The following is a 21,047-nucleotide window of genomic DNA, read 5'->3' on the forward strand; positions in this document are numbered from 1 at the left end:
TTCAAATTCAATAGGTATTCATTGTTAAGACAGGACAACATCTGTTGGGTAAGCTAGTAAATTATAAAAAATCAAAATTCATAAGTATTTCAAAATTAATTATGTCTTTTCTATTTTTTTATTACAATATTATCTTAATTAAAAAAACAAGTATATTTTAATTTATATTTAATATATTTTTTTTTAAGTTAAAATTATATTTTGCAGGCTTTGAGCTCAGCGTTATCAATGAACCATTAATATCAAATTAAAATATATCAGATTAACTATCATTAATCAATGACTTATAGTATATATATATATATTTTATAAAATGTTATTTTACAATATTATTTAATAAAAAATAAGTATTTTGACAAAAATTTCAAAAATTAAAAATAAATTTAATGAGCCCACAAGGTAGACTCCATCAGACCCCTCCCCCCCCTATATATATTATATTGTACACCTTTTATCATTAATTTTTTAATATAAATACTACAATACTATAGTTTTCTACATTAATGTTTATATAATTAAAACAAAGTAGGTATGTTTTATTATGCCTTATATTATTCCTTTTCATTACAAAGAATTTACAATGTACAAAAAATATTATACCTACATTTTTTTGGTTGTTTAAAAGATTTAAAGAGTATTGTCAAGTTTTGAACAACTTATTGAATTCTCATTTTTTTTTTTATTTAGTACTTATTTAGGAAAAATTAACATTTTTACACAACTCAAAAAAACCAAAGAAAAATTATAATAATATTCATTATAAAATAATAATTAATTAAAATAAAATTCAAATTCAAATTTTTTGTTGTTTAGTTTATAGCAACTATGGATTATAATTATTTAGTAGTGTAACTGTTTAAGTATATTTTTCATTACCTATTGAATACTTTTTTTTTTTATAAATAGTTTTGAGTAGGCACATTGTTCTAATTACTAATTGTATGGTCTAATGAATTTAAGAGGAAATGAAGTTTTCTGGAAAAATCTAGTAAATATGATTTATTCAAATTATTTTAGAAAGTATTTCAGTGTAGTTTAATGATGGTTATAGAATTGATAATCATTTATTAAATATATATATTCTTACACTTAAGTGGGTTTTTATATTTTTAATAAACAAATTAATTTTCTCAATATTAATAGGGGTTTAGTTTAAGATATATTGATAAAACTATTATAAAATTATTTATATAACAAATATTTACAGTTTGTACAAGAATTATTCATAAATTTCATCTTCCATTAAATGGTCAAGTTTAATTTCTTTATTAGAAGTAGTTCTATTTGTCGTAGGTTCCGGTCTACTTTTTTTCTTCTGGACCTTTTTTCCAAATTCATATTCTGGCATGACCAGTTTAGTACTTTTAAAACTTGGTTTTATTTCTGGTTCGTTGGACCTCAGGGTTCTTTTGAATACAATTTTCTTTTCTTCTTCATTATCGTTTTCGCCGCCTTTACATTTTCTGGTTTGCATTTCTTTTAGAAAAGCAAATGCAGCAGCTGCATTGCTTTTGTCGTTCATCTCGTTCACATCAGCCAACGAATACTTAGTCCATTTATGTGGATGCAATTTGAAATCTGGTGGTCTGAGTTTTTCAATTATGCGCCATGGCGGTATTTCTGGTTTGACAAATAGACTGTCTTTGCCTCGAAACTGTTTAGTCAGCGAACGACCAGTTCTACGTTCCACACGTCCGTTAAGTATTTCATGTGCGTCAGCTGTTGAGGTTTTTTTAATTTTTGACTCCAAATCCTTTTCTGCTTGATCTAGCACGGCGAACAGATTTGTACGTTTGTATTGGAACTCCGGAGTGTCGCCGACAAATGTTGGATCCTGAAACGACATGATTTGTGTTCGATCGAAAACGTGTATAATAAAAAATGATCTTTGCAATACTACGTCGTTGTACACATTGGCATAGCAGCTTGCGATTAATGCGATTCGCAAGTCACAACAGTCCCTCTAGACGAGTCAATCTTGCAATTATATTATATTAAATATTACTTATTTAGATGAGAGTAAAAATTTCTTATAAAGCAAACTAGCAAGTGCCAAATTAATAAAATACAGACTAAATAGTAAATAGTAATATTATTATTTTTTATTCGTTATCAGCTGCACAGTATCATTCGTTTATCTGTCGTCTTTGGTCGTGCATAAGATTGTGTTTAATATCTCCCGGTACTTATCGACCGCGGTTCTGTTAAATTATTTGAACGTCATTCGCCACTTGTGGCGGGCAAAAAAATCAATACTCGCAAAACGCCGACGACCGTAGTCCGCATAGGTACGCTGTTTTCGTTTGGATGTCGGACGCGCTTGAACAACTCAAACTTCACTACCCAGACATCGTAATGAAGAATATTGGCAAAAACAGTCGGGCGTATGTTATTGCAAATCTGTCAACAAATCACGAGGGAAACCCGACATTGGCCTGCGAACTGATCGAAGCAGCATGCGTGAGCCATAATAATATATAATTTATGATTGAAAAAATATTTAAAATAAACCAATCACTATAGAGTATTCACATATATTATTGTTATAATAGGAAATAACTGTATCTGTGATACAAGTGTACTTTACCTATAATATATGTCTATACTGTCTATAGTCTACACTAAAAGACATTCGCTTTTTCGTCTATAATATTTATATAATTCGTATGTGTATTAAAACCATATCGTATGGTAAATATTTAATAAATATCGAACGATATAATATATTATGAGTACCTATGTCTGCAATGACGATAGAATTTATACATATTATGTATTATTATATTATATGATATCCGCATACCGCAATCGCTACGAGAGCTGAAGATAATACGCAAGCGCGCCCTGCTTTAATATTATAATATAATAGAATCGTCCTCGTCCGTATTTATTTGTGTTATATATCAATATATTATAAAATCATTTTTGAAGTATCAGACATACCAATAAATGCGCCGTAGGTTCCATTATTAATATATACCTAGGTATTATATAAATATTAAATTATATTACGCGGTGGAGGATCATCTATAAATCCACGATCTCGCGTGTCGAACTCTGTCGGCCGTTTAAAAAACTTTCATCTCCGTCCATACTCGCCAGTATCTACATTATTTTAACTTACTTGTAATAATAATACAGGTACACCTGCTCATGTGTATAATGATACTGCTGCAATACAATATAAAATATTGTCTACCTATACACTAACACTATGCTCTACTTCGAGAAAGTCTAATTTGTACATCTTCGATAAATTTTGAAAATGTTCGATTTATCTATACGGTTGCAGTTTTATTTATATTTACATTTAATACGTTTATGTACAGGAGTGCAGTGTTTTTCGGTTTGATAGTTAATACTAAATAATATAAGTACCATAAATTTATTAACGTAAGTGCTAGTGAGTTTTTCAAAACGGTGTTGCGGAAGTGCGAATTTACTTTCCATTAAAAAAAAAAAAACAATTTTTATATTTAAGTATGTCGAAACGCAAATTAAAAATTTTAACGATCGCTGAAAAAGTAAACGTTATTAATATGGTTGAACAGAGCGGGAAAAAAAATTATGAAGTAGCAAACGCATTTGGCATACCGAATTCTACGTTATCGACTATTTTAAAAAATAAAACGAAAATTATATCAAATTTCAAATTGCAACCAAGCCGAAAGAAAATTAAACTTTCTGAGTTTCCGAATCTGGATTCTAGTTTATTCAAATGGTATATTCAGTGTAAGGATAGTAACCTGCCCATAAGTGGACGTATATTAAAAGAAAAGGCTAATATATTTGCAAAGTCACTAGGGTACACGAATTTCAAAAGTAGCACCGGATGGCTAGATAAATGGAAAAAACGAAATAATATTACATTACGAAAACCTTGCTGCAGTTTCAACATTTCAGTCAGTAAAGATCAACTCATTATGAATCAATGGAAAAATGATATTTTAACTATTATCAACGAATATTCACCTAACGACATTTTCAACGCAGATGAAACAGGAATATTTTATAGATGTCTACCGGATAGCACTCAAAAGTTATATTATGGTGGAGTCGATTGCCGTGATGGCAAGCTAAGTAAAGAACGTATTACGGTACTTTTGTGTACAAATATGAGTGGTACCGAAAAAGTTAAACCATTATTAATTGGAAAGTTTACTAAACCAAGATGTTTCAAAGGAATTAAATCATTACCAATAGACTATGAATCAAACTCAAAATCATGGATGACAGCTTTATTGTGGAATAAATGGCTTAAACAATTTGATAAAAAATTATTCATGGAAAATCGTAAAATCATATTGTTTATTGATAATTGTACGGCTCATGTCATCGTCCCAAATTTAAAAGCGATTACTATCAAGTTTTTGCCAAACACCGTGACTTCAAAACTCCAACCACTTGATCACGGTATAATCCAAAATTTCAAAAGTTTTTATAGAAAAGAAGTGATACGTAAGATAACTTCACATATTGAACTTCAACACACTATTTCAATTAATTTGTTACAAGCTATACGAATAATCGACAAATCATGGAGACAAGTTACGTCAGAAATAATATCAAATAGTTTTAAAAAAGCGGGTTTTCAATATCCGGGAACAGTGGGAACACATTTAGTTCAAAAAACATCTTGTAATCAAGAACCATATCAAGAAAAAAATGATCCTGAATGGTCTTATATTGTACAAAAGTACAATTTAATGCCAGAATTTACGTTTAACAGTTATGTAAAAATTGATGAAAATCTAACAGTATGTAGCAGTTTGAATGATTCTGAAGTTGCGGAATTAACAAACCATGTACATAAAAATAACGGAGACAATTATACAACTTCAAAAAATGTTTCTTTTAAAGAAGCAACAAAAGCAATGGCCATTTTACGTAATTTTATTGAAACAACAGAAGGTATAAAAATTTAAAATAAAAATTAATTAAAAAAATAAATAAATAATTGTTACTACTTTTTAGGAATGAATAATATTCATTTTGAAGCATTGGGAACTATAGAAGATGCCATGGATAAAATAAAACATACAAAAACGTATCAAGTATTTTCACAAAAAAAAAAAATTCAAAATTAATATAATGTAACTATTATAGGTACTCTAATATACAAATAATATTACGCATTTACGCAGTATAAATTATAAATTATTATTCGTAAATACAAGATACTGTACCTATTTTTCTGAGAAATAATATACAAACATTTTTTTATATTTTCCAGTCATATTAAACACTGTATTTAAGATAAAGGTACACATTTGCATATTGTTTTATAATAGTAGTATGATTAACTTTTGACTAGATAATATCAGTTAAATAAAAGGAAGTGTAATATTTTATTGAATGTATAAGATTTCAAATACTCGTATAGGTAATTAATTTTCAGATTCAAGATATTAAAATATGTTACTATTATATATGACGTATATATTATACCTAATTAGTTTACATTACTTTTAGAAGTGTAGAAAATCTGAAAATGTAATATAACTAAAATGTTATTAGCTATTCTACCAAAAAAGAATATTTAATATCGGTGATAAGCGCGTACATATTTCCGTGGAAAAAAACATAGTTATTATATAGGTATATTATTATTGAATTAAAGTATTAAATATATTTCTATTTTCTGTTATACTTAAAGTAAGACGAAAATGTAATCCAAATAATATCAGCAGATATATAGATACATTTTTAAATTTTTAGTTATTACTAAAGTAGGTATAATATTAATTATTATATTTGTTATATATTTAATCTTAATTTAATATGTAGGTACATTGTACAATATACATTATTATTTTTGTAAATTGTGATGTAATATATATAATAATTAATAACAATAATTATTTATTGATATAATACATGATATGATATTTGTTTAAATATATTATAATATTGTTGTTAATTCAATATTGTTAATTTTCATTTATAAAATATTAAAGGTTCAAATTAATTTTTTTAATCATACAAAATGATTTATTTACTTTTCCTTGGAAATAGATTATCCATTTATAATTTTTTTTATTTTATAACTAAATTTTTATCATAATAATAATTAATAAGTATCTATTATTTATTTTTTCTATACACCAGTGTATAAATTATCAATTAATTGTTTTTAATAATAATATAATTTTGTTAGAAATGTGGTGCGGATTATGTATTGATGGAACTTGATGAACATACTAATCCATTTTCATGCGAAGATATCAAAAACTTTCATAAGTTGGCTCAAGATAATGGAGCCGTTTTCACGACCAAATCGTTAGTGGTTAGTCGAATTGGAAAATGCTCATTATATATTAATTCACTGCATATAAATGATATACTTTTATTTATTTTAGAATTCAATTCGTCAAATTTCTCCTATACAACAATTTAAGAATATAAATAATGACGAAGACGAAATTAGTAATGATTTGCAACTAGCGTTTCCTTCGATTCCAGAAAAGGATACTTCCGAAGACCGTAAATCGTATGAAACTGTCGATCTGGTCGAAAAAATACAACAGAAATTTCCCAAACATGAACTTCAGTTTTGGGAATTTCAAGAAATAAGCACGTGTCTTCCTGAAGTGGTTATTGCTATTGGAATAAAAGTAATATATTATTATTGATATTAAATAACCAAGTTTAAAATTATTAAGAAGTTAAATGTTTTAAAAGTATAATAATATGGTAATATGCTATAAATATATACTTAATTATTTTAGTTAAAAATAGTTAGTTAAAAAGTAAATGAGGCGTATTATTTTGTTTAATTTACAAAACAAAAAAAATAATAATATATTATGGCGATAATAACCGGTATTGTGTAAATGTCCCTTTTCCACACTATTTTATATAAAATATATTGATTAGATTTGTTAACAGAAACTACCCTCATTATTGAGATTGAAGTGAGTTTTCTGCTCAAAACGTAATAATTATGAGATATAAAAAAATGTATGATATCAATGTATAATAATATATTATTAGTTAATAATTATATTACTGTTTAACAGGTTTCACTATTATAACTATGTATTTAGATAATTTGGTTAAATTTCGCATTGATCACATAAATTATGGATTTTTTACAACTCGTTATATGATACCTACTAATATTTTTATTGTTTTAAATTGATTAAATTTCAATTTTCGTATTGGTTTTAGATTCTGAACGAAGTGATGAATGTATTGATTTTACAATGGTGTGTGTTTTTTTAGATTCTGAACGAAGTGATGAATGTATTGATTTTACAATGATGTGTGTTTTTTTTTTTTAGATTCTGAACGAAGTGATGAATGTATTGATTTTACAATGATGTGTGTTTTTTTTTTTTTTTTTTTTTTTTTTTTTTTGTGTCTGTGTACAGCATAACTAGTCGAAATAATGCTCCAATTTCAAACTATGGGGGTGGTTTCCGATGTAAAAGTGAATATCCTTGGTGCATTATAGAGGTAAAAAGTTAACATTTTCCAACAGTTTTCAAAAAAATCGAGAAAAACAAAAAAAAAATGACGGAAAAACGGCAATTTTTACGCAAAACCAGTTTTCGACCAAATCGATTTTTTTTTATGGTTGTAATTCAAAAACTAATCACTGAAAATACTTGAAATTTTCACCAAATGTTAATGTCAGTGGTATCCGTATATAGTTAAATTTTCAAAAAATTTTGACTTTTTTTGAGTTATTTATAGACCACTGAAATTTTCGATTTTTTTGAGAAGTTTTTTGTAAAGTGTCGATAAAAAATTTTTGGATGACCAAAAAGTTTTGAAAATTTAATACAAGGTTCCTTATGAGTTGTTTTTAATGTAGCTAAAAAAAATTAAAAATCGTTAGTCACAATTTTTTTTTATAAGCGTTTTTAGTTTAAATTTTTACGAAATCTGTCGAAAACGCGAAAATTTGCAAGTAATTTTGAAGTTGAAAAATCATAAAATTTTTTTCTTTTATAACTAAGTTTTGAAAATTTGGTACAAGGTTCTCCATACATTTTTCTTCAAATATCTGTAAAAAAAACTCTACCGGATTCAGACAAAAAATTTTTATGAGTGTTTGAAATTTAAATTTTTACAAAAACCGCGTTAAATAACAGTTTAGCCTCAAACGATTTTTGATATTTGTTATTATTCAAAAAGTATAAGTCGTAGATACTTGAAAATTTTACCAGTTATTAAGATTCGCGTTTTCTTTACGTGATTTAAATTTCAAAATATTTTGAGTTTTTTTGAGCTATTTATAGACAACTGAAATTTTCAATTTTTCTGAAAAAATATTTTTGAAGTGTCGATAAAATTTTTTTGGCCCTATCAAAATACTTGAAAATTTAATACAAAGTTCCTCATATGTTATTCTTATAGTGATTAAAAAATTATAAGAATACATAGGCACAAATTTTTTTTATTAGCATTTGAAGTTCAAATTTTGACGAAAATTCGTCAAAATTATGAATATTTGCGAAATATTTGAAGTTGAAAAATCATAAAATTTTTTGTGTTTATAACTAAGGATTAAAAATACAACACTAAGTTTTCCATAAGTTTACCTTCAAGTATCTATAGAGAAAACTCGAAGCATCATTATAGGAAAAATTTTAAGTGCGTTTGAATTTTAAATTTTAACGAAATAGCGTAACGATAACGATTTATCCTCAAACGATTTTAAATATTTGTTATTATTCAAAAAGTATAAATCGTAGATACTTGAAAATTTTACCAGTTAATAAGATTCGCGTTTTCTTTACGTGATTTAATTTTCAAAATATTTTTTAATATAAGCTGGTTTTTTTAAACCACCTTTTTCACCAACCACTAGAAATTATATCCTAGGCTGACAAATCATCTTCGTTCAGAATCGTTTTTCGTATACAATGATAACTATCATTGGATTCAAATTTAACACTCCTATAATATATAATAATGATCCATACGGCACCTAATGTACAGCAGAGCGGTACTGACTTGCCCACTTTTTTTAATTAAGTATAAAAGTTCCTGAGAATTACCCAATGGCTAACGATTAGCTCTGGAGTGAAATAATTGAATAAAATCATAGAAATTTGATCAACGTTATTTATTTAAAAGTATTTGACATTTTATCATAACATTTTTATGAGCAATAATTTAAAATTGTATTGTCTTTGTAATGATAATAAAAACAAAACAATTTGTGAATGTATAATATTTTATAAGTGCAATAACTTTATGAAATATAAATAGCTATATTTATTGTTATATATATAGCTATACTATTATATGTTAATATTAATATTTAAATAGATTTTACAATATTCATTTTTATTATTATATTTTAATGATTGGTATAGGCGATATCTTGTAAGTTTACGTTGGACGATAAATCTATCGGATACGATCACGCGATGTCAATCTCCACTCGTGACTTCCGTACCATGGTTACCAATATTAGAACAGTTGAAATTGCCCTAGGAACAGGGAAAAAAGACAAACTCTCCCCATCTGAACTGCCATGTTTCAAAAAATTATTCAAAAGTATCGTAGCTGCAAACAATTTAGAGCGTGGATCCATATTAAAAGCAGAAGATATGAAAATTAAAGTCAGTGACACGCAGAGCATGTGTGGATTTTACTTTCCAGTAGTAATCGGTCGACAGTTATTATCTGAAGTTGATGAAGACGATCCGATTTTTGTTTCCGATTTTGATGGGTATGATATTTTTAAAGTTACACATATTATATGTTGGTGTTCTTACGTATGGTCCAAATTATCTAAAAATATACTAGAAATACTACTACTTTATATTATACATCATTTTTCCCTAAAATTCTTTCTACTTGTTTTGAGGTCTTGAGAGAAAAATAAAGTAAAAAATCATAAATATAACGAATAAATACTTATAAAAAAGTATATTATGTACTTTATTTACGGTTGTACTTTAATTATTATATTTATTATAATTTATTTTATAATAATTTTAGACTGCAACATTATACGCATTATATGCCGTTTGATGATCCAATACCAGAATATATCGGATATATACCTGAAATTGATCTGGGAAGGCCCATCAATTTTAAAAGCCCTTGTTATATAATTGCTGAAATAGGACAAAATCATCAAGGTGATATAATGATGGCTAAAAAATTGATCAAATTGGCTAAAGTAAATATCTAATCTATATATACTATATATAATATGGTGCCCTATATAATTTATAAAATATTATAGTATGTACATTTTTTAGATTATGATATGCGTATTGTTATGTATAAATCATATGGTTTGAATTGTTTAAGAAATGTGGAGCAGACTGTGTAAAATTTCAAAAAAGTTGCATAAATGAAAAATTTACGTCATTGGCCAGGAATCGACTGTACAATAGTAAAAATTCTTTCGGTACGACATACGGTGAACACAAACACTTTTTAGAGTTCACCGAAGAACAATACAAAGAACTTAGAAGATACGCTGTAAAAAAAGTCGGTATTCATTTCACTGCATCAGCAATGGACCCGGTAAATCAGCTACAACAGTTTAACAGCATTTATTTATATTATATTACAATTTTTTATTTTTTGATAGTTTTTACACTCAAATTTTTACAATTAATCTTAATTCTACTAAAGCTATACTTTAAATGCCTTATGTATCTAATCGCAGTACAAATTCAAATAAATACCTATTATAGTAACTACCTATTGGGTATTGGCTATTAATTATATATGCATACATTGAGTGCCATTGACGTAGGATTTTTTTCAAAAAAGTTAAGTTGTTTGTATTTATATACTTTTTATACTTCAAACATATCGTACAACATTTTAGGGTGGGGTGACTGGGTGAGGTGATGTCTTGTTCATCAGCATCACTCATTCCACATTAGGTTTCATTCGTTTTTTTACAGTATTCATTTGATTTCATCGTTAGCCTCAAAGTGCCTTTTGTAAAAATTGGTTCAGGCGAATCTGGGAACGTGATGCTATTGGAAAAGGCGGCCAAGGCTTGTGTCCCGTTGGTTATATCTACCGGCATGCAGACGCTAGCTGACATACGAATTACTTTTGAGACAGTTAGCCGGTACCATAATCATTTCGCGCTATTACACTGCGTATCTGCGTACCCGACACCACCAGAAGAGGCCAATTTGAACATGATCAAGACGCTTCGCAAGACTTTCCCGAACACAATCATTGGTTACTCTGGCCACGAAGTTGGCTCTTCTCTAACCGCTGCGTCAGTAGCACTCGGTGCCAAAGTAAGGATCTACTATATGTAATTTTTGCCTCTTGTTTTTAGCCTATCGTATTTAATAAATTACTTTTACTTACGAATTTATTTCACGTCGAGAACACTGGAACAGTATCAGCTTCGTATATTTTAATATTATACCTATATAGTTTATAGAACAAATTAATATAACATAAAGTAAGTATGCAAAACTATTGACTGTCAGTGATGTACTGAGCCTCAATTAAAAATCAATTAATATAATAATTATTATTATCATTATTATTATTATTATTATTATTATTATGCTGTTTTTTCTTTCATGGTTAATCGATTGTGACCACTGGCCAGTTAAAAAAAAAAACAATTAAAAACAGCGGTGTATAAAAATGTATAGTTAAATATTATTAAATTAAATTTCATTTTCTTTTTGACCAATTTGTCTATTATACTACTTCAGAAATAATAGAAATGTTTCTATGCACTGCTACTATAGAAGAAGAACATTACTATTAAAAATTTAAAACCAGTAAAAAGATATTTGAATTTTAATTTGCTCGTGAAACGTTATATTTACTAGACAATGTTTATGTACAAGCATGGTTTTCGCTAGACTAGTGTAGACAGTATTATAGTTTAATATGGTCCACAGGCACGTATTCGGATTTTATTTATATCATTTTTTTTTTCGTGGTGAGCATCTAAATAATTTTTAATACAATATTTATTTAAATTTTTTTACATGGTTGATATATAGACTTTAAATGGACTGTGTATCTACTAATTTCTATACCAAGTTCCCAAGAGGAGGTGATCCACCTATCGGCCTATCGCCCCCCCCCCTTATAACCGCCACTGACTCCTACTTTATTCAAGCTGAGGTACCAAGTATATAGTATAGATAATAGATAATAGGAACATAAAGAAATAAATAAAATATTGAATAGCTATTGAATTTTAGATTCTGAACAAAGTGATAAATGTATTGATTTTACAATGATGTGTGTGTGTTTTTTTGTTTTTGTTTCTGTGTATAACATAGTTTGTCGAAATAATGCTTCATTTAAACTTCGGGGGTGGTTTCCGATATTAAAGAGAATATCCTTGGTGCAGCATAATAGAGGTCAAAAGTAAGAATTTTCCAAGTTTTTAAAAAAAAATTAAATTAAAATTTTTTTATATGGTTGTACTTCAAAACTAATCACTGTAAAGTGTAAATAATTGAAATTTTCACTAAATGTTTATAATAGCGTTATCTATATGGGTTAAATTTTAAAATTATTATTAAAATAATTTATTTTGAGTTTTCCTGTTAGTGTTGTCCGTTATCAGCTTATCACATATCTATCATGCCACTAACACGGGAGAAATATTAATGTTTATTTCTATAATACCAATACCTATGTATTTAGAAATAGCATCCGTTATAGACAGATCGAAATATGTTGAAGTACATTTCTTTTAGCCAAGAAATTGTTATGTAGGTATATGGTTATTTGTAATTATAAATAATTATTAATAATGACAAATTACGATTAATTTCTAACAAAATTATTAATTATTAATTAATTATTTAAATTATATTAATATTGTTTCAGATTATTGAAAGACATATTACATTGGACAGAAATATGAAGGGGTCGGATCATATTTGTTCGTTAGACCCTTCGCAGTTCAGCAAACTTGTTAGAGACATTCGATACATCGAAAGAAATTTAGCTATTTTATAATTGTATTATAATACAATAATACATATCTCAATATCTGTATGACCTTAAAGTGTTCATTGACGAGTATAAATTGTATTGGTACTTATATTATTTTAATTTAATTGTTTTTTTTTTTTTAATTTATAACATAGAGTACATAAATGTACACTGTACAATATACCTATTTTAGTAACTTAAAAATGAAAATAATATAATTTTTAAAACAATATAGGTAATAATAAAATGTATGTAAATTGTAAGTAGGATTATACTATAATTATTATTCTTTAATTCAAACATTCATGTACAGTCTATATAGTACAGACTACAGATGTACAGTATTTAGTAACTTAGCATATATTTTTGGCCGTATAATGAAAAATGTAGATACAGATTTTACTGTACATTGAAACTATAGTACTTGAATGGTCTCTAAATTCACAAAGCTTAAGCACTCTATTTCATTTAAAAATGTCTGTAATTTTCATGTAAATTAAATTAATATTAGCTGAAGAAAAAAAATTCAGATTTCCTGACCATATATATTTATAACACTACTTATTCTATTCAACTTATTTAAACATTTTATTAGACAAGTACCTACCAACTTAACACAATCACGTCATCATTACACTATATTTACACGTAGGTTTCTTTAAAATTTAATGTTTAAATAATTTATTGTATTTAATTTTCCAATATTAAAACTAAAATAGCTACCAATAATTTTTAACAATAAAACATTTTCTTTATTTATAGCACGTTAATCCGTGATCAATAGGTACTGTTAACAATTGATAAGTAACGGTTTATATATTATTTCATTCGACATTTGAAAAAATTATATAGTATATTATACTATAGTATAATACAATATATATTATTGTATATACAATATGCGTACAAGAAGATGTACCTAATTTTACGTTGACTTAAGATTTTACAGATGGTAAATCGTCTACCTATCACACATCTATTTTTTTTTATTTGTGGTTAAAATCAGAATTTACACTTCTAAATTATTCATTTTTAAACCGTGATTTAGATTTTCAACTCTGTACTGTGAATTATGGCATTACCGCAAAATAATATTCTGTGCTAGGTGTTTGGTGGACATACGATTCACCAAGCATGATGCTCAATCCCAGTTTTCTATTTAATCATGAGTTTACTCAAATTCCAACTTTTTGAATTTTTGATTATATACTTATTGACTTTATTTTAAAATAATTGTATTTTATACACTATTTTAGCCTTAAGGAGTGTCTGGTAAGGTGGTAGTAATATAAATTTATTTATTTATATTAAGAGTTAAGAATCATCTGTTTTCCCTGTAAATTGTAAATAGATTAATTTTTGAAAATATTGATGTATATAAATCGAAATTTGAATGTGTAGTTTAAAGTTTTTATGTTATTTAACTTTATATATACCTACTATATAAGAATACAAGAAACATGTATTATAAAGTATTATAGGTATTAAAAATATTTAGATATTAAAGGAAAAATGATATAATTTGAAAATTTTCGTGATTAATTTAAATTTATTGTATAGGTTTTGTAAAAATAATTTTTAAGGACTATTATCCTTAGTATATATTATACATGGTTTTCATTTGAAAAAATAAATTTCGTATTGCCATTAGAAACTTTTAAAGTTGTGTAAAAAATGTAGGTGGTAAAATTGTTATTATAACTTATAAGAATCGTTTGTGGTAGAAAGTGTTTATCGATCATTTTAAAAACATAATTGCAATATTTCGCCAATACACATCGGATTATTGTCATTATCAATACACATTTATTATATTACACATTTTGGACTATAATTTTTATCAAAAAATACCTATCTTTTTAAATTTTAACTTTAAATTTTATTTTAGCGCTTATTTAATATAAAATATAATCACATGCAACATACCACTGCTTTGTAGTGTAACAGTTCAAGAATTTTCGTAAGTAATTGTCGAAACTTTCAAACAAAACAAAAAAACTGTTATTTTGATTAAGATCATTTTGATGAATTCGCCGTCTGAAAAAGGTTTATATTTTACCGCTATTTTATGACTTTAGGGCAGGGGTCTCCAAACATTTCTATTCAAGGGCCACAAAAAATATCAAAATATGCTCTTATAGGGCCAACAGATCATTAACACATATAATTTTAAATTTTTAAATTTTAGGTACCTATCTACTCGTATATTTACCGTCTTATGGAGGTATCGGGCCGGTTAAAATTTGTTCACGGGCCGTAGTTTGGAGACCACTGCTTTAGAGTATAGGAAGAAATAGTTGAGAATCTTGATTGATTGTGGGGTTTAAAAAAATGTTATACTGTATCGCTAACCAATGAAACTACATTTCAGATTTTGTGGAGCTATTTAGTGGATAATCAGATTCGTACTTACCATCCATTAACCATTGTGTTGAAATGTCTCTCTAAATATCTTTTCTTTGGTATTGCAACAGAAGTATTGCAAATTAAACAAACAAATTTTTCATTCACTGTATAAAAAAAAAATAGTCTAATTCCTAATTTTAATTAAAGTGGTGCGCTTAGGATTTTTTGAGGCAGTACGTTTTGAACTATTGTATTAGAAAATAATTCTATAGGCACACTTGGTACATAAAACTCTGGAACGCACATATCATACACGAATGTGATATTTACTAAACAACTAAGAACTGATCGTAGAATTGATCGAAAGACCATAATAATGTGTTATATTTATGAAACACAATACTATTAATAATAATACCTATCCAATAGTATTAGAATTAGATAAAATAAATTTATACTATGTGTAAAACATAATTTTCCTGACATTTTTAATTTCACAGAACGTTAATATTGTACGGTTTAGGTAGCTATTTCGTATTTTAAATTCAACAACGTGTGTACTAAATACATAATAAATTGAATATAAATATTACAGGTACATTTGAATACAGAGACGTGTCCAGCCGGTAGGTCGAAAACACCAGCTCGGTGTACATAGCTCATTTACGTAAGTATGTTTTGTACCTATATTTTGTCAATTTATTATAGGTACCAAGTACCTACCTATAAACAATAAATGGACTAAGATAATGGTGCCATTTTTACAATCGAATAATGGTAATAATGAACAAGACACGCACGGGAAATGTATAATTGATAATAAGAAGGAGCTTCATGCGAATTCTAAAACTATTAGGTACGCTTGATCATGGAAATAATACGTTCTTTATATCACCAAAAGAAATTTAAAAAGTTAATTTTTACTGTCGAAGTATGTTGGCAACTAGTGAAATTTAATGTTGTCTCCAAAATCAAGGACCAAGGACAGGTGGGTTGGTTCAATCCACGTTTTAACCACAAAATTATTTATTTATTCTGTGTTATCAGTTATAACTATATCTCAATCACTGAGATAGATAAGAGTATATTCTTATCTATCTCAGTGATCTCAATGTTTACCGTATTAAAGCATGTCGCAATGTCACATGTGCTGTTTATTATTTACAATATTTACATTTCAAATAGGTAGGTATTTCAATATTTGGCATTGGCATTACATGATTTCTGCGTATCACACTTAATAAACATAAAGTCTATACATAATACCTAATGATAATAAATAATGATAGATAACGGTTGCCACCGTTGTTGGTTACTTGGTTAGATATTTGGATTTTGGGTATGAATAATAAAATTATGAAAACTAAATTATTTTTCATCTAATATTTTATCCTGATTATAATAATTGTATAGTTGAGTCGTGTTTTAATAAATTATTGATCAGAAATATGTAATTAAATCAGAACCAACTACTAACTAGGTATTCAAATTTCAGTTGTTAAAATTTAAAATTAAGGGAAATATCACCCTACATTTTTTACTCAAAATTTGATACAAATTCGTTGATCCATTTTTTTTTTTTAACAAACAAAAATCGCCGAGCTCATAAAAGCACACCAACTTTAGCTGTTGCCATAGACAAAATTAATCATGAAAACAACTGAAACTTTTATCATACCTACCTACTTTAGGGGCACGGTAACCAATATCATAAAAAGGATTTTGACAATAAGACTCTCCAAACCCATGAAATTTAAAAATTCCCGTTATTTTTTGAATACACCTAGTTTAGAAGTTATTTAAGTTTTCATAATAAAATCAAATATTTAAATGTATTTTGTTAAGTTTTTTTTTCAAGACCGAATTTTTTGTTTGTAAATTACATAACAATGTTTTATAGTAATTTTTTATATAATAAAAAATATTATATTAAATATTAATTAGAAATACAATTTAAGAATTACCTATGCATGATTATAATTTATTAAAAACTTAATAATTTAAAATTATTACCAACCAATTTTACAAAATCAGTATTAATTTATTGTGTTTTATATTTGTAATTGTTGTTTTTCCTTTAATAAGGAATGGTAGTTTAAATTTCTGATTCATATTTAGATGAATAAACCATAAATAATTTGTATTTTAATTCTGTACCTTATTTTTAGTGTTAACCTAAAAAATAATTTTAATAAATCTGTATATTATTCCCTTATACTTTAGTTAACTACAGTTTCTTGTAATAATTCCTATTTTTTTTTTTATAGTTTCAAGTTTGGATAGTGATTAAAGGTCAGTTGTGTCATTTTGTTTTTTTTTTTTAACTATTTACGTTAAATTATTAAACAATAATGTGCATACTATTGTATTTTATACTGTTCAATTAAATCTAACAATAATTAATTACTGTTAGTTGGCAAGTTCCATAAACAACAATCACAATGATTGGTCTATTACATTTTGGTGAATCATTAAATGAATCAGTTTTCCATACAACCCAGCGTAGGTACCAATTATGTATGTATTTCATCTATTCATTCTTTTCCAAATAAAATTGTATACTTAGTGTACACAGCACTACACACACATGACTATATGATTTAGTCATTAACACTCAAAATGTAAAATTTCTAAATGTATTATTTTTTTTCTTGTAATTTTATGAGTTGTTGCGAATTGTACATAAAATGTAATGTCAAATTATAGTAGTATGACTTTGTTTAAATAAAAATTCTGAAACTTAATGTTGGTTCTAACGTAACTTAACAGACGTTTAAAACTGACGACAGGTTGATTAAGTGTTGCGATAATTTATCATTGCACTAAAAGCGCTATTTATGCATTTATGGAACACGACGAGAAATAATACAGCCGAGGGTAAGAAAATATATTAAATCAATTCTTGTAAAACATTAGTAGGTTCCCATTTATTATTATTATTATTATTATTTGTAATTAGTTTCGCTTAAAAACTTTTTATGAATAAATTATGATAGTATTTGAATTTTGAAAAGACGTGTTGGGCTCTCATTATCCTTGTACTCCGCATCCACTACGTAGACTGTGGAGTAATACTCCATGATCCATTACTGTGGATGTCCTATACATATTCAGTAATTCAGTAAAATACCGTGTGTGGGACGTGGGTGTGTGTTTGTAGTGTGTGACGTATACCAACGGCGCAAACCACTTTATCCGCGCCTGATCGTTAACCTTATCAGGTGGTGTAAACCGCGGCTATAAAAGACGGACGATAAAAATCATTACGATTACACAAACACAACGAATAACGTTAGTAGTTGTTGTAGGTACCTAATATTATTCATTATCATTACACAACACTCCTCGATACACGACTACTTCAATACCAAATCAGTTGGTGTTTTAGTTTTAGTTTTGATTTTTTTTAAACGGTACGTATTTGTCTATTACTTATTTAAGTATTACAAATTTATTTTTAAATTTTTATTTAATCAACGTCAATACACATTATGCGATGCTGTGACAAACATTTTAATCGCTTCATTTCTTTTTTAAAATCTTCATTTATGTGTGCATAATATACATTTTAAATTTCAGACGTAGGTTAAGCGATTATAGTGTTTTTATTGGTTTAGTAAAAGTCAAACATTTGGTTCCATGGATCTTGACCTATTATGATATACCATTGAAAAGTACCTAAACGATGGATGTCAGCATGCACAGTACTATTGGAAACAGAATGAGGATGTGGCCAAATCGTCAAAGAATCGGTTTACGCATACGATCAGCTTCAGCGGGAAGAGACAAGCGTTCAGGTGGTTAAAATTTCAACGTTTGTTTTTAATATTTTATTTGTTTATTTATTTTTGGTATTTAATAGAATTGCGAAATCGGTCATGGGCATTTTTATTTGACAACTTACGTCGTAACATTGATGAAATATACCAAATATGTGAGTCCGATGAAAATGTTTATGAATGTAAAGTGAGTAATCTTTATAATTATTATATTATTATCTTATATTATCATGACTAATTTTGCATTTATCTATATTTATGTTTATATTTTGTTTAGGAAGCAATTATGGTCTTACAAAATTATATACATGATTTTCATAGCTTGGTTGAATGGTTTCGATTAAAGTGGGAATACGAGCATACTGATCCTCCTCAAAGACCAAATTTTCTTGCTTGGGAAATTCGAGGTGCTTCACCTAGAAAGGTTAATTTTTAACTACAATGTTATGTTAAGTTGTATATTATTTTATTGATTAATTACATTTTACAGATGATCCAAAAGCCTCCTACTGTTTCAACTGGGTTAACTCGAAGGAAATTGGAACTACTATCTGAATCAATATCTAGTGATAAAAGTTCTATCAATTCTACTCAATTAAAAAATGAAGAGATTATTACAGAAAATATTTCAATAGAAAAGTTATATTCTAATCAATGTTGTCAAACTGACTTTGATTCCATTGACAAAGATGCAGACTTAAAAACTTCTAAAGAAGGATTCAAACCTATAACAGAACCAGTTTCTAAGTCTTTGGTTTCAGATTGCAGTCAGAGGAAACAAATCCCAGTTTTTGTTCCTAAACCATTGAAAGTATTGAAATCTAAAGTAGGTGAAAAAGATAAAACCAAAATAGATCTGTTAAAAAAATCATCTACATCAACTCCTCGCTTAACAAAACCTACCAATACTGCTATAGCTTCAAAGACTATTGAAAATTCTAAATATAATTCAAAGACTGTAATTTCTAAAGAAAACAAGCAAAAATGTAATGAAAATATGATGGTGGTCAATACTAAAGAAGATAAAACGAATTTGCAAACATTAAACATTACTAAAAATAATTTTTTGGATTATGCAAACAATGGAGACATTACAATTGGTCAAAAATTTAATTTGGTTAAATCTAAAAAGAAATCAATTGAACCTATAAATTCTGTCAATATAATTGAAAAACCAGAAAAGTTAATTCGTTCTAAAACTTCAATTGATATTAAAGTTCCAAAAGCATCTAAACGTGGTATTGTGAAAGGAAATGATGGTTGGGAAACTGTTATTAGATCACGCCGTAGTAATCCATTAACACAAAGTTCAAGTAGTATAAAACTCAAATCACCATTTGATGTGAAGAAACGTTTTCAAGTACCATCATCTGCTAGTTCTATGCCTACTTTAGCTTTAGATATAGCTTCTAGTCCAGATAAACCAGAAACCAAGAGTATTTTGCCTGATAAAAATGATCGGCCTATTATATCTAATGCAGTAGTATTCCCTAAAAAAAAACGTAAGCCAGATAAGCCGCCTGTTCCTAAAAATAAAATAATTGATCAGATGAGAAAAGAAATGTTAAAAGACGAAATTGAAGAACGTAGAATGTGCGATGAAGAATTAATGCGCAATAGACAATTTTTTGATGAAGAGATGATGTTGGCTAGAGAAATACGGGAATTAGAAAATGCTGAGAGTAGTTGTAGTGATGATATGACACAATCGGATCGTTATTCAGACCTTTTAGACAACATGATACTAACAGAACGAATGTACACAATAAATGAAATAAAAGCATTAATAGAATATGGTAATGAAAGTGCTATTGATTCTATTGCAATGCCTTCATGGGATATAAGTAGATCTACAGAATCTATTAAACAAACTTATAGTGCAAGACAAGCCAAAGCACATCAAAAACGTCAACAATTATTACAAGACAAATCAACTAAAGTCCGTGAACTGCTTAAAAAGGTAATATTAAATTTTCATTCTTTAATTTATTAGATAAATTTAAAAAA

The 21,047-nt window shown here is 27.2% G+C and overlaps 4 protein-coding genes across 5 annotated transcripts; 3 read left to right on the top strand and 1 right to left on the bottom strand.

Moving 5' to 3' along the window:
• Positions 1 to 1,044: 1,044 nt before the first annotated feature.
• LOC114120106 (protein TSSC4) lies at positions 1,045 to 2,100 on the bottom strand. Its single transcript, XM_027981909.2, has one exon. It carries the CDS (start codon positions 1,844 to 1,846, stop codon positions 1,220 to 1,222), a length of 627 nt encoding a protein of 208 aa, XP_027837710.2. The 5' UTR covers positions 1,847 to 2,100; the 3' UTR covers positions 1,045 to 1,219.
• A 138-nt stretch (positions 2,101 to 2,238) lies between these two features.
• LOC114120104 (sialic acid synthase) lies at positions 2,239 to 14,444 on the top strand. Of its 2 annotated transcripts, none has more exons than XM_050210080.1 (8): positions 2,239 to 2,460; positions 6,158 to 6,286; positions 6,360 to 6,614; positions 9,330 to 9,688; positions 9,961 to 10,144; positions 10,279 to 10,497; positions 10,866 to 11,237; positions 12,808 to 14,444. In XM_050210080.1, exons 1-8 carry the CDS (start codon positions 2,308 to 2,310, stop codon positions 12,937 to 12,939), a joined length of 1,803 nt encoding a protein of 600 aa, XP_050066037.1. In that variant the 5' UTR covers positions 2,239 to 2,307; the 3' UTR covers positions 12,940 to 14,444. The 2 variants fall into 2 exon arrangements, with proteins under 2 accessions (XP_050066037.1, XP_027837708.1); XM_027981907.2 differs by having other exon boundaries at positions 10,887 to 11,237.
• On the top strand, positions 2,471 to 5,733 carry LOC114120105 (tigger transposable element-derived protein 4-like). Its single transcript, XM_027981908.2, has 2 exons — positions 2,471 to 4,911; positions 4,975 to 5,733. Exons 1-2 carry the CDS (start codon positions 3,483 to 3,485, stop codon positions 5,085 to 5,087), a joined length of 1,542 nt encoding a protein of 513 aa, XP_027837709.2. The 5' UTR covers positions 2,471 to 3,482; the 3' UTR covers positions 5,088 to 5,733.
• A 3,797-nt stretch (positions 14,445 to 18,241) lies between the features above and the next one.
• Positions 18,242 to 21,041, top strand: LOC114120108 (uncharacterized). The gene is made up of 5 exons (XM_050210083.1): positions 18,242 to 18,674; positions 18,841 to 19,058; positions 19,124 to 19,227; positions 19,318 to 19,464; positions 19,531 to 21,041. Exons 2-5 carry the CDS (start codon positions 18,947 to 18,949, stop codon positions 21,031 to 21,033), a joined length of 1,866 nt encoding a protein of 621 aa, XP_050066040.1. The 5' UTR covers positions 18,242 to 18,674; positions 18,841 to 18,946; the 3' UTR covers positions 21,034 to 21,041.
• Positions 21,042 to 21,047: the final 6 nt, after the last annotated feature.

The sequence above is a fragment of the Aphis gossypii genome, unplaced genomic scaffold (genome assembly GCF_020184175.1).
Source record: "Aphis gossypii isolate Hap1 unplaced genomic scaffold, ASM2018417v2 Contig00712, whole genome shotgun sequence".
Classification (NCBI taxonomy): Eukaryota; Metazoa; Arthropoda; class Insecta; order Hemiptera; family Aphididae; genus Aphis; species Aphis gossypii.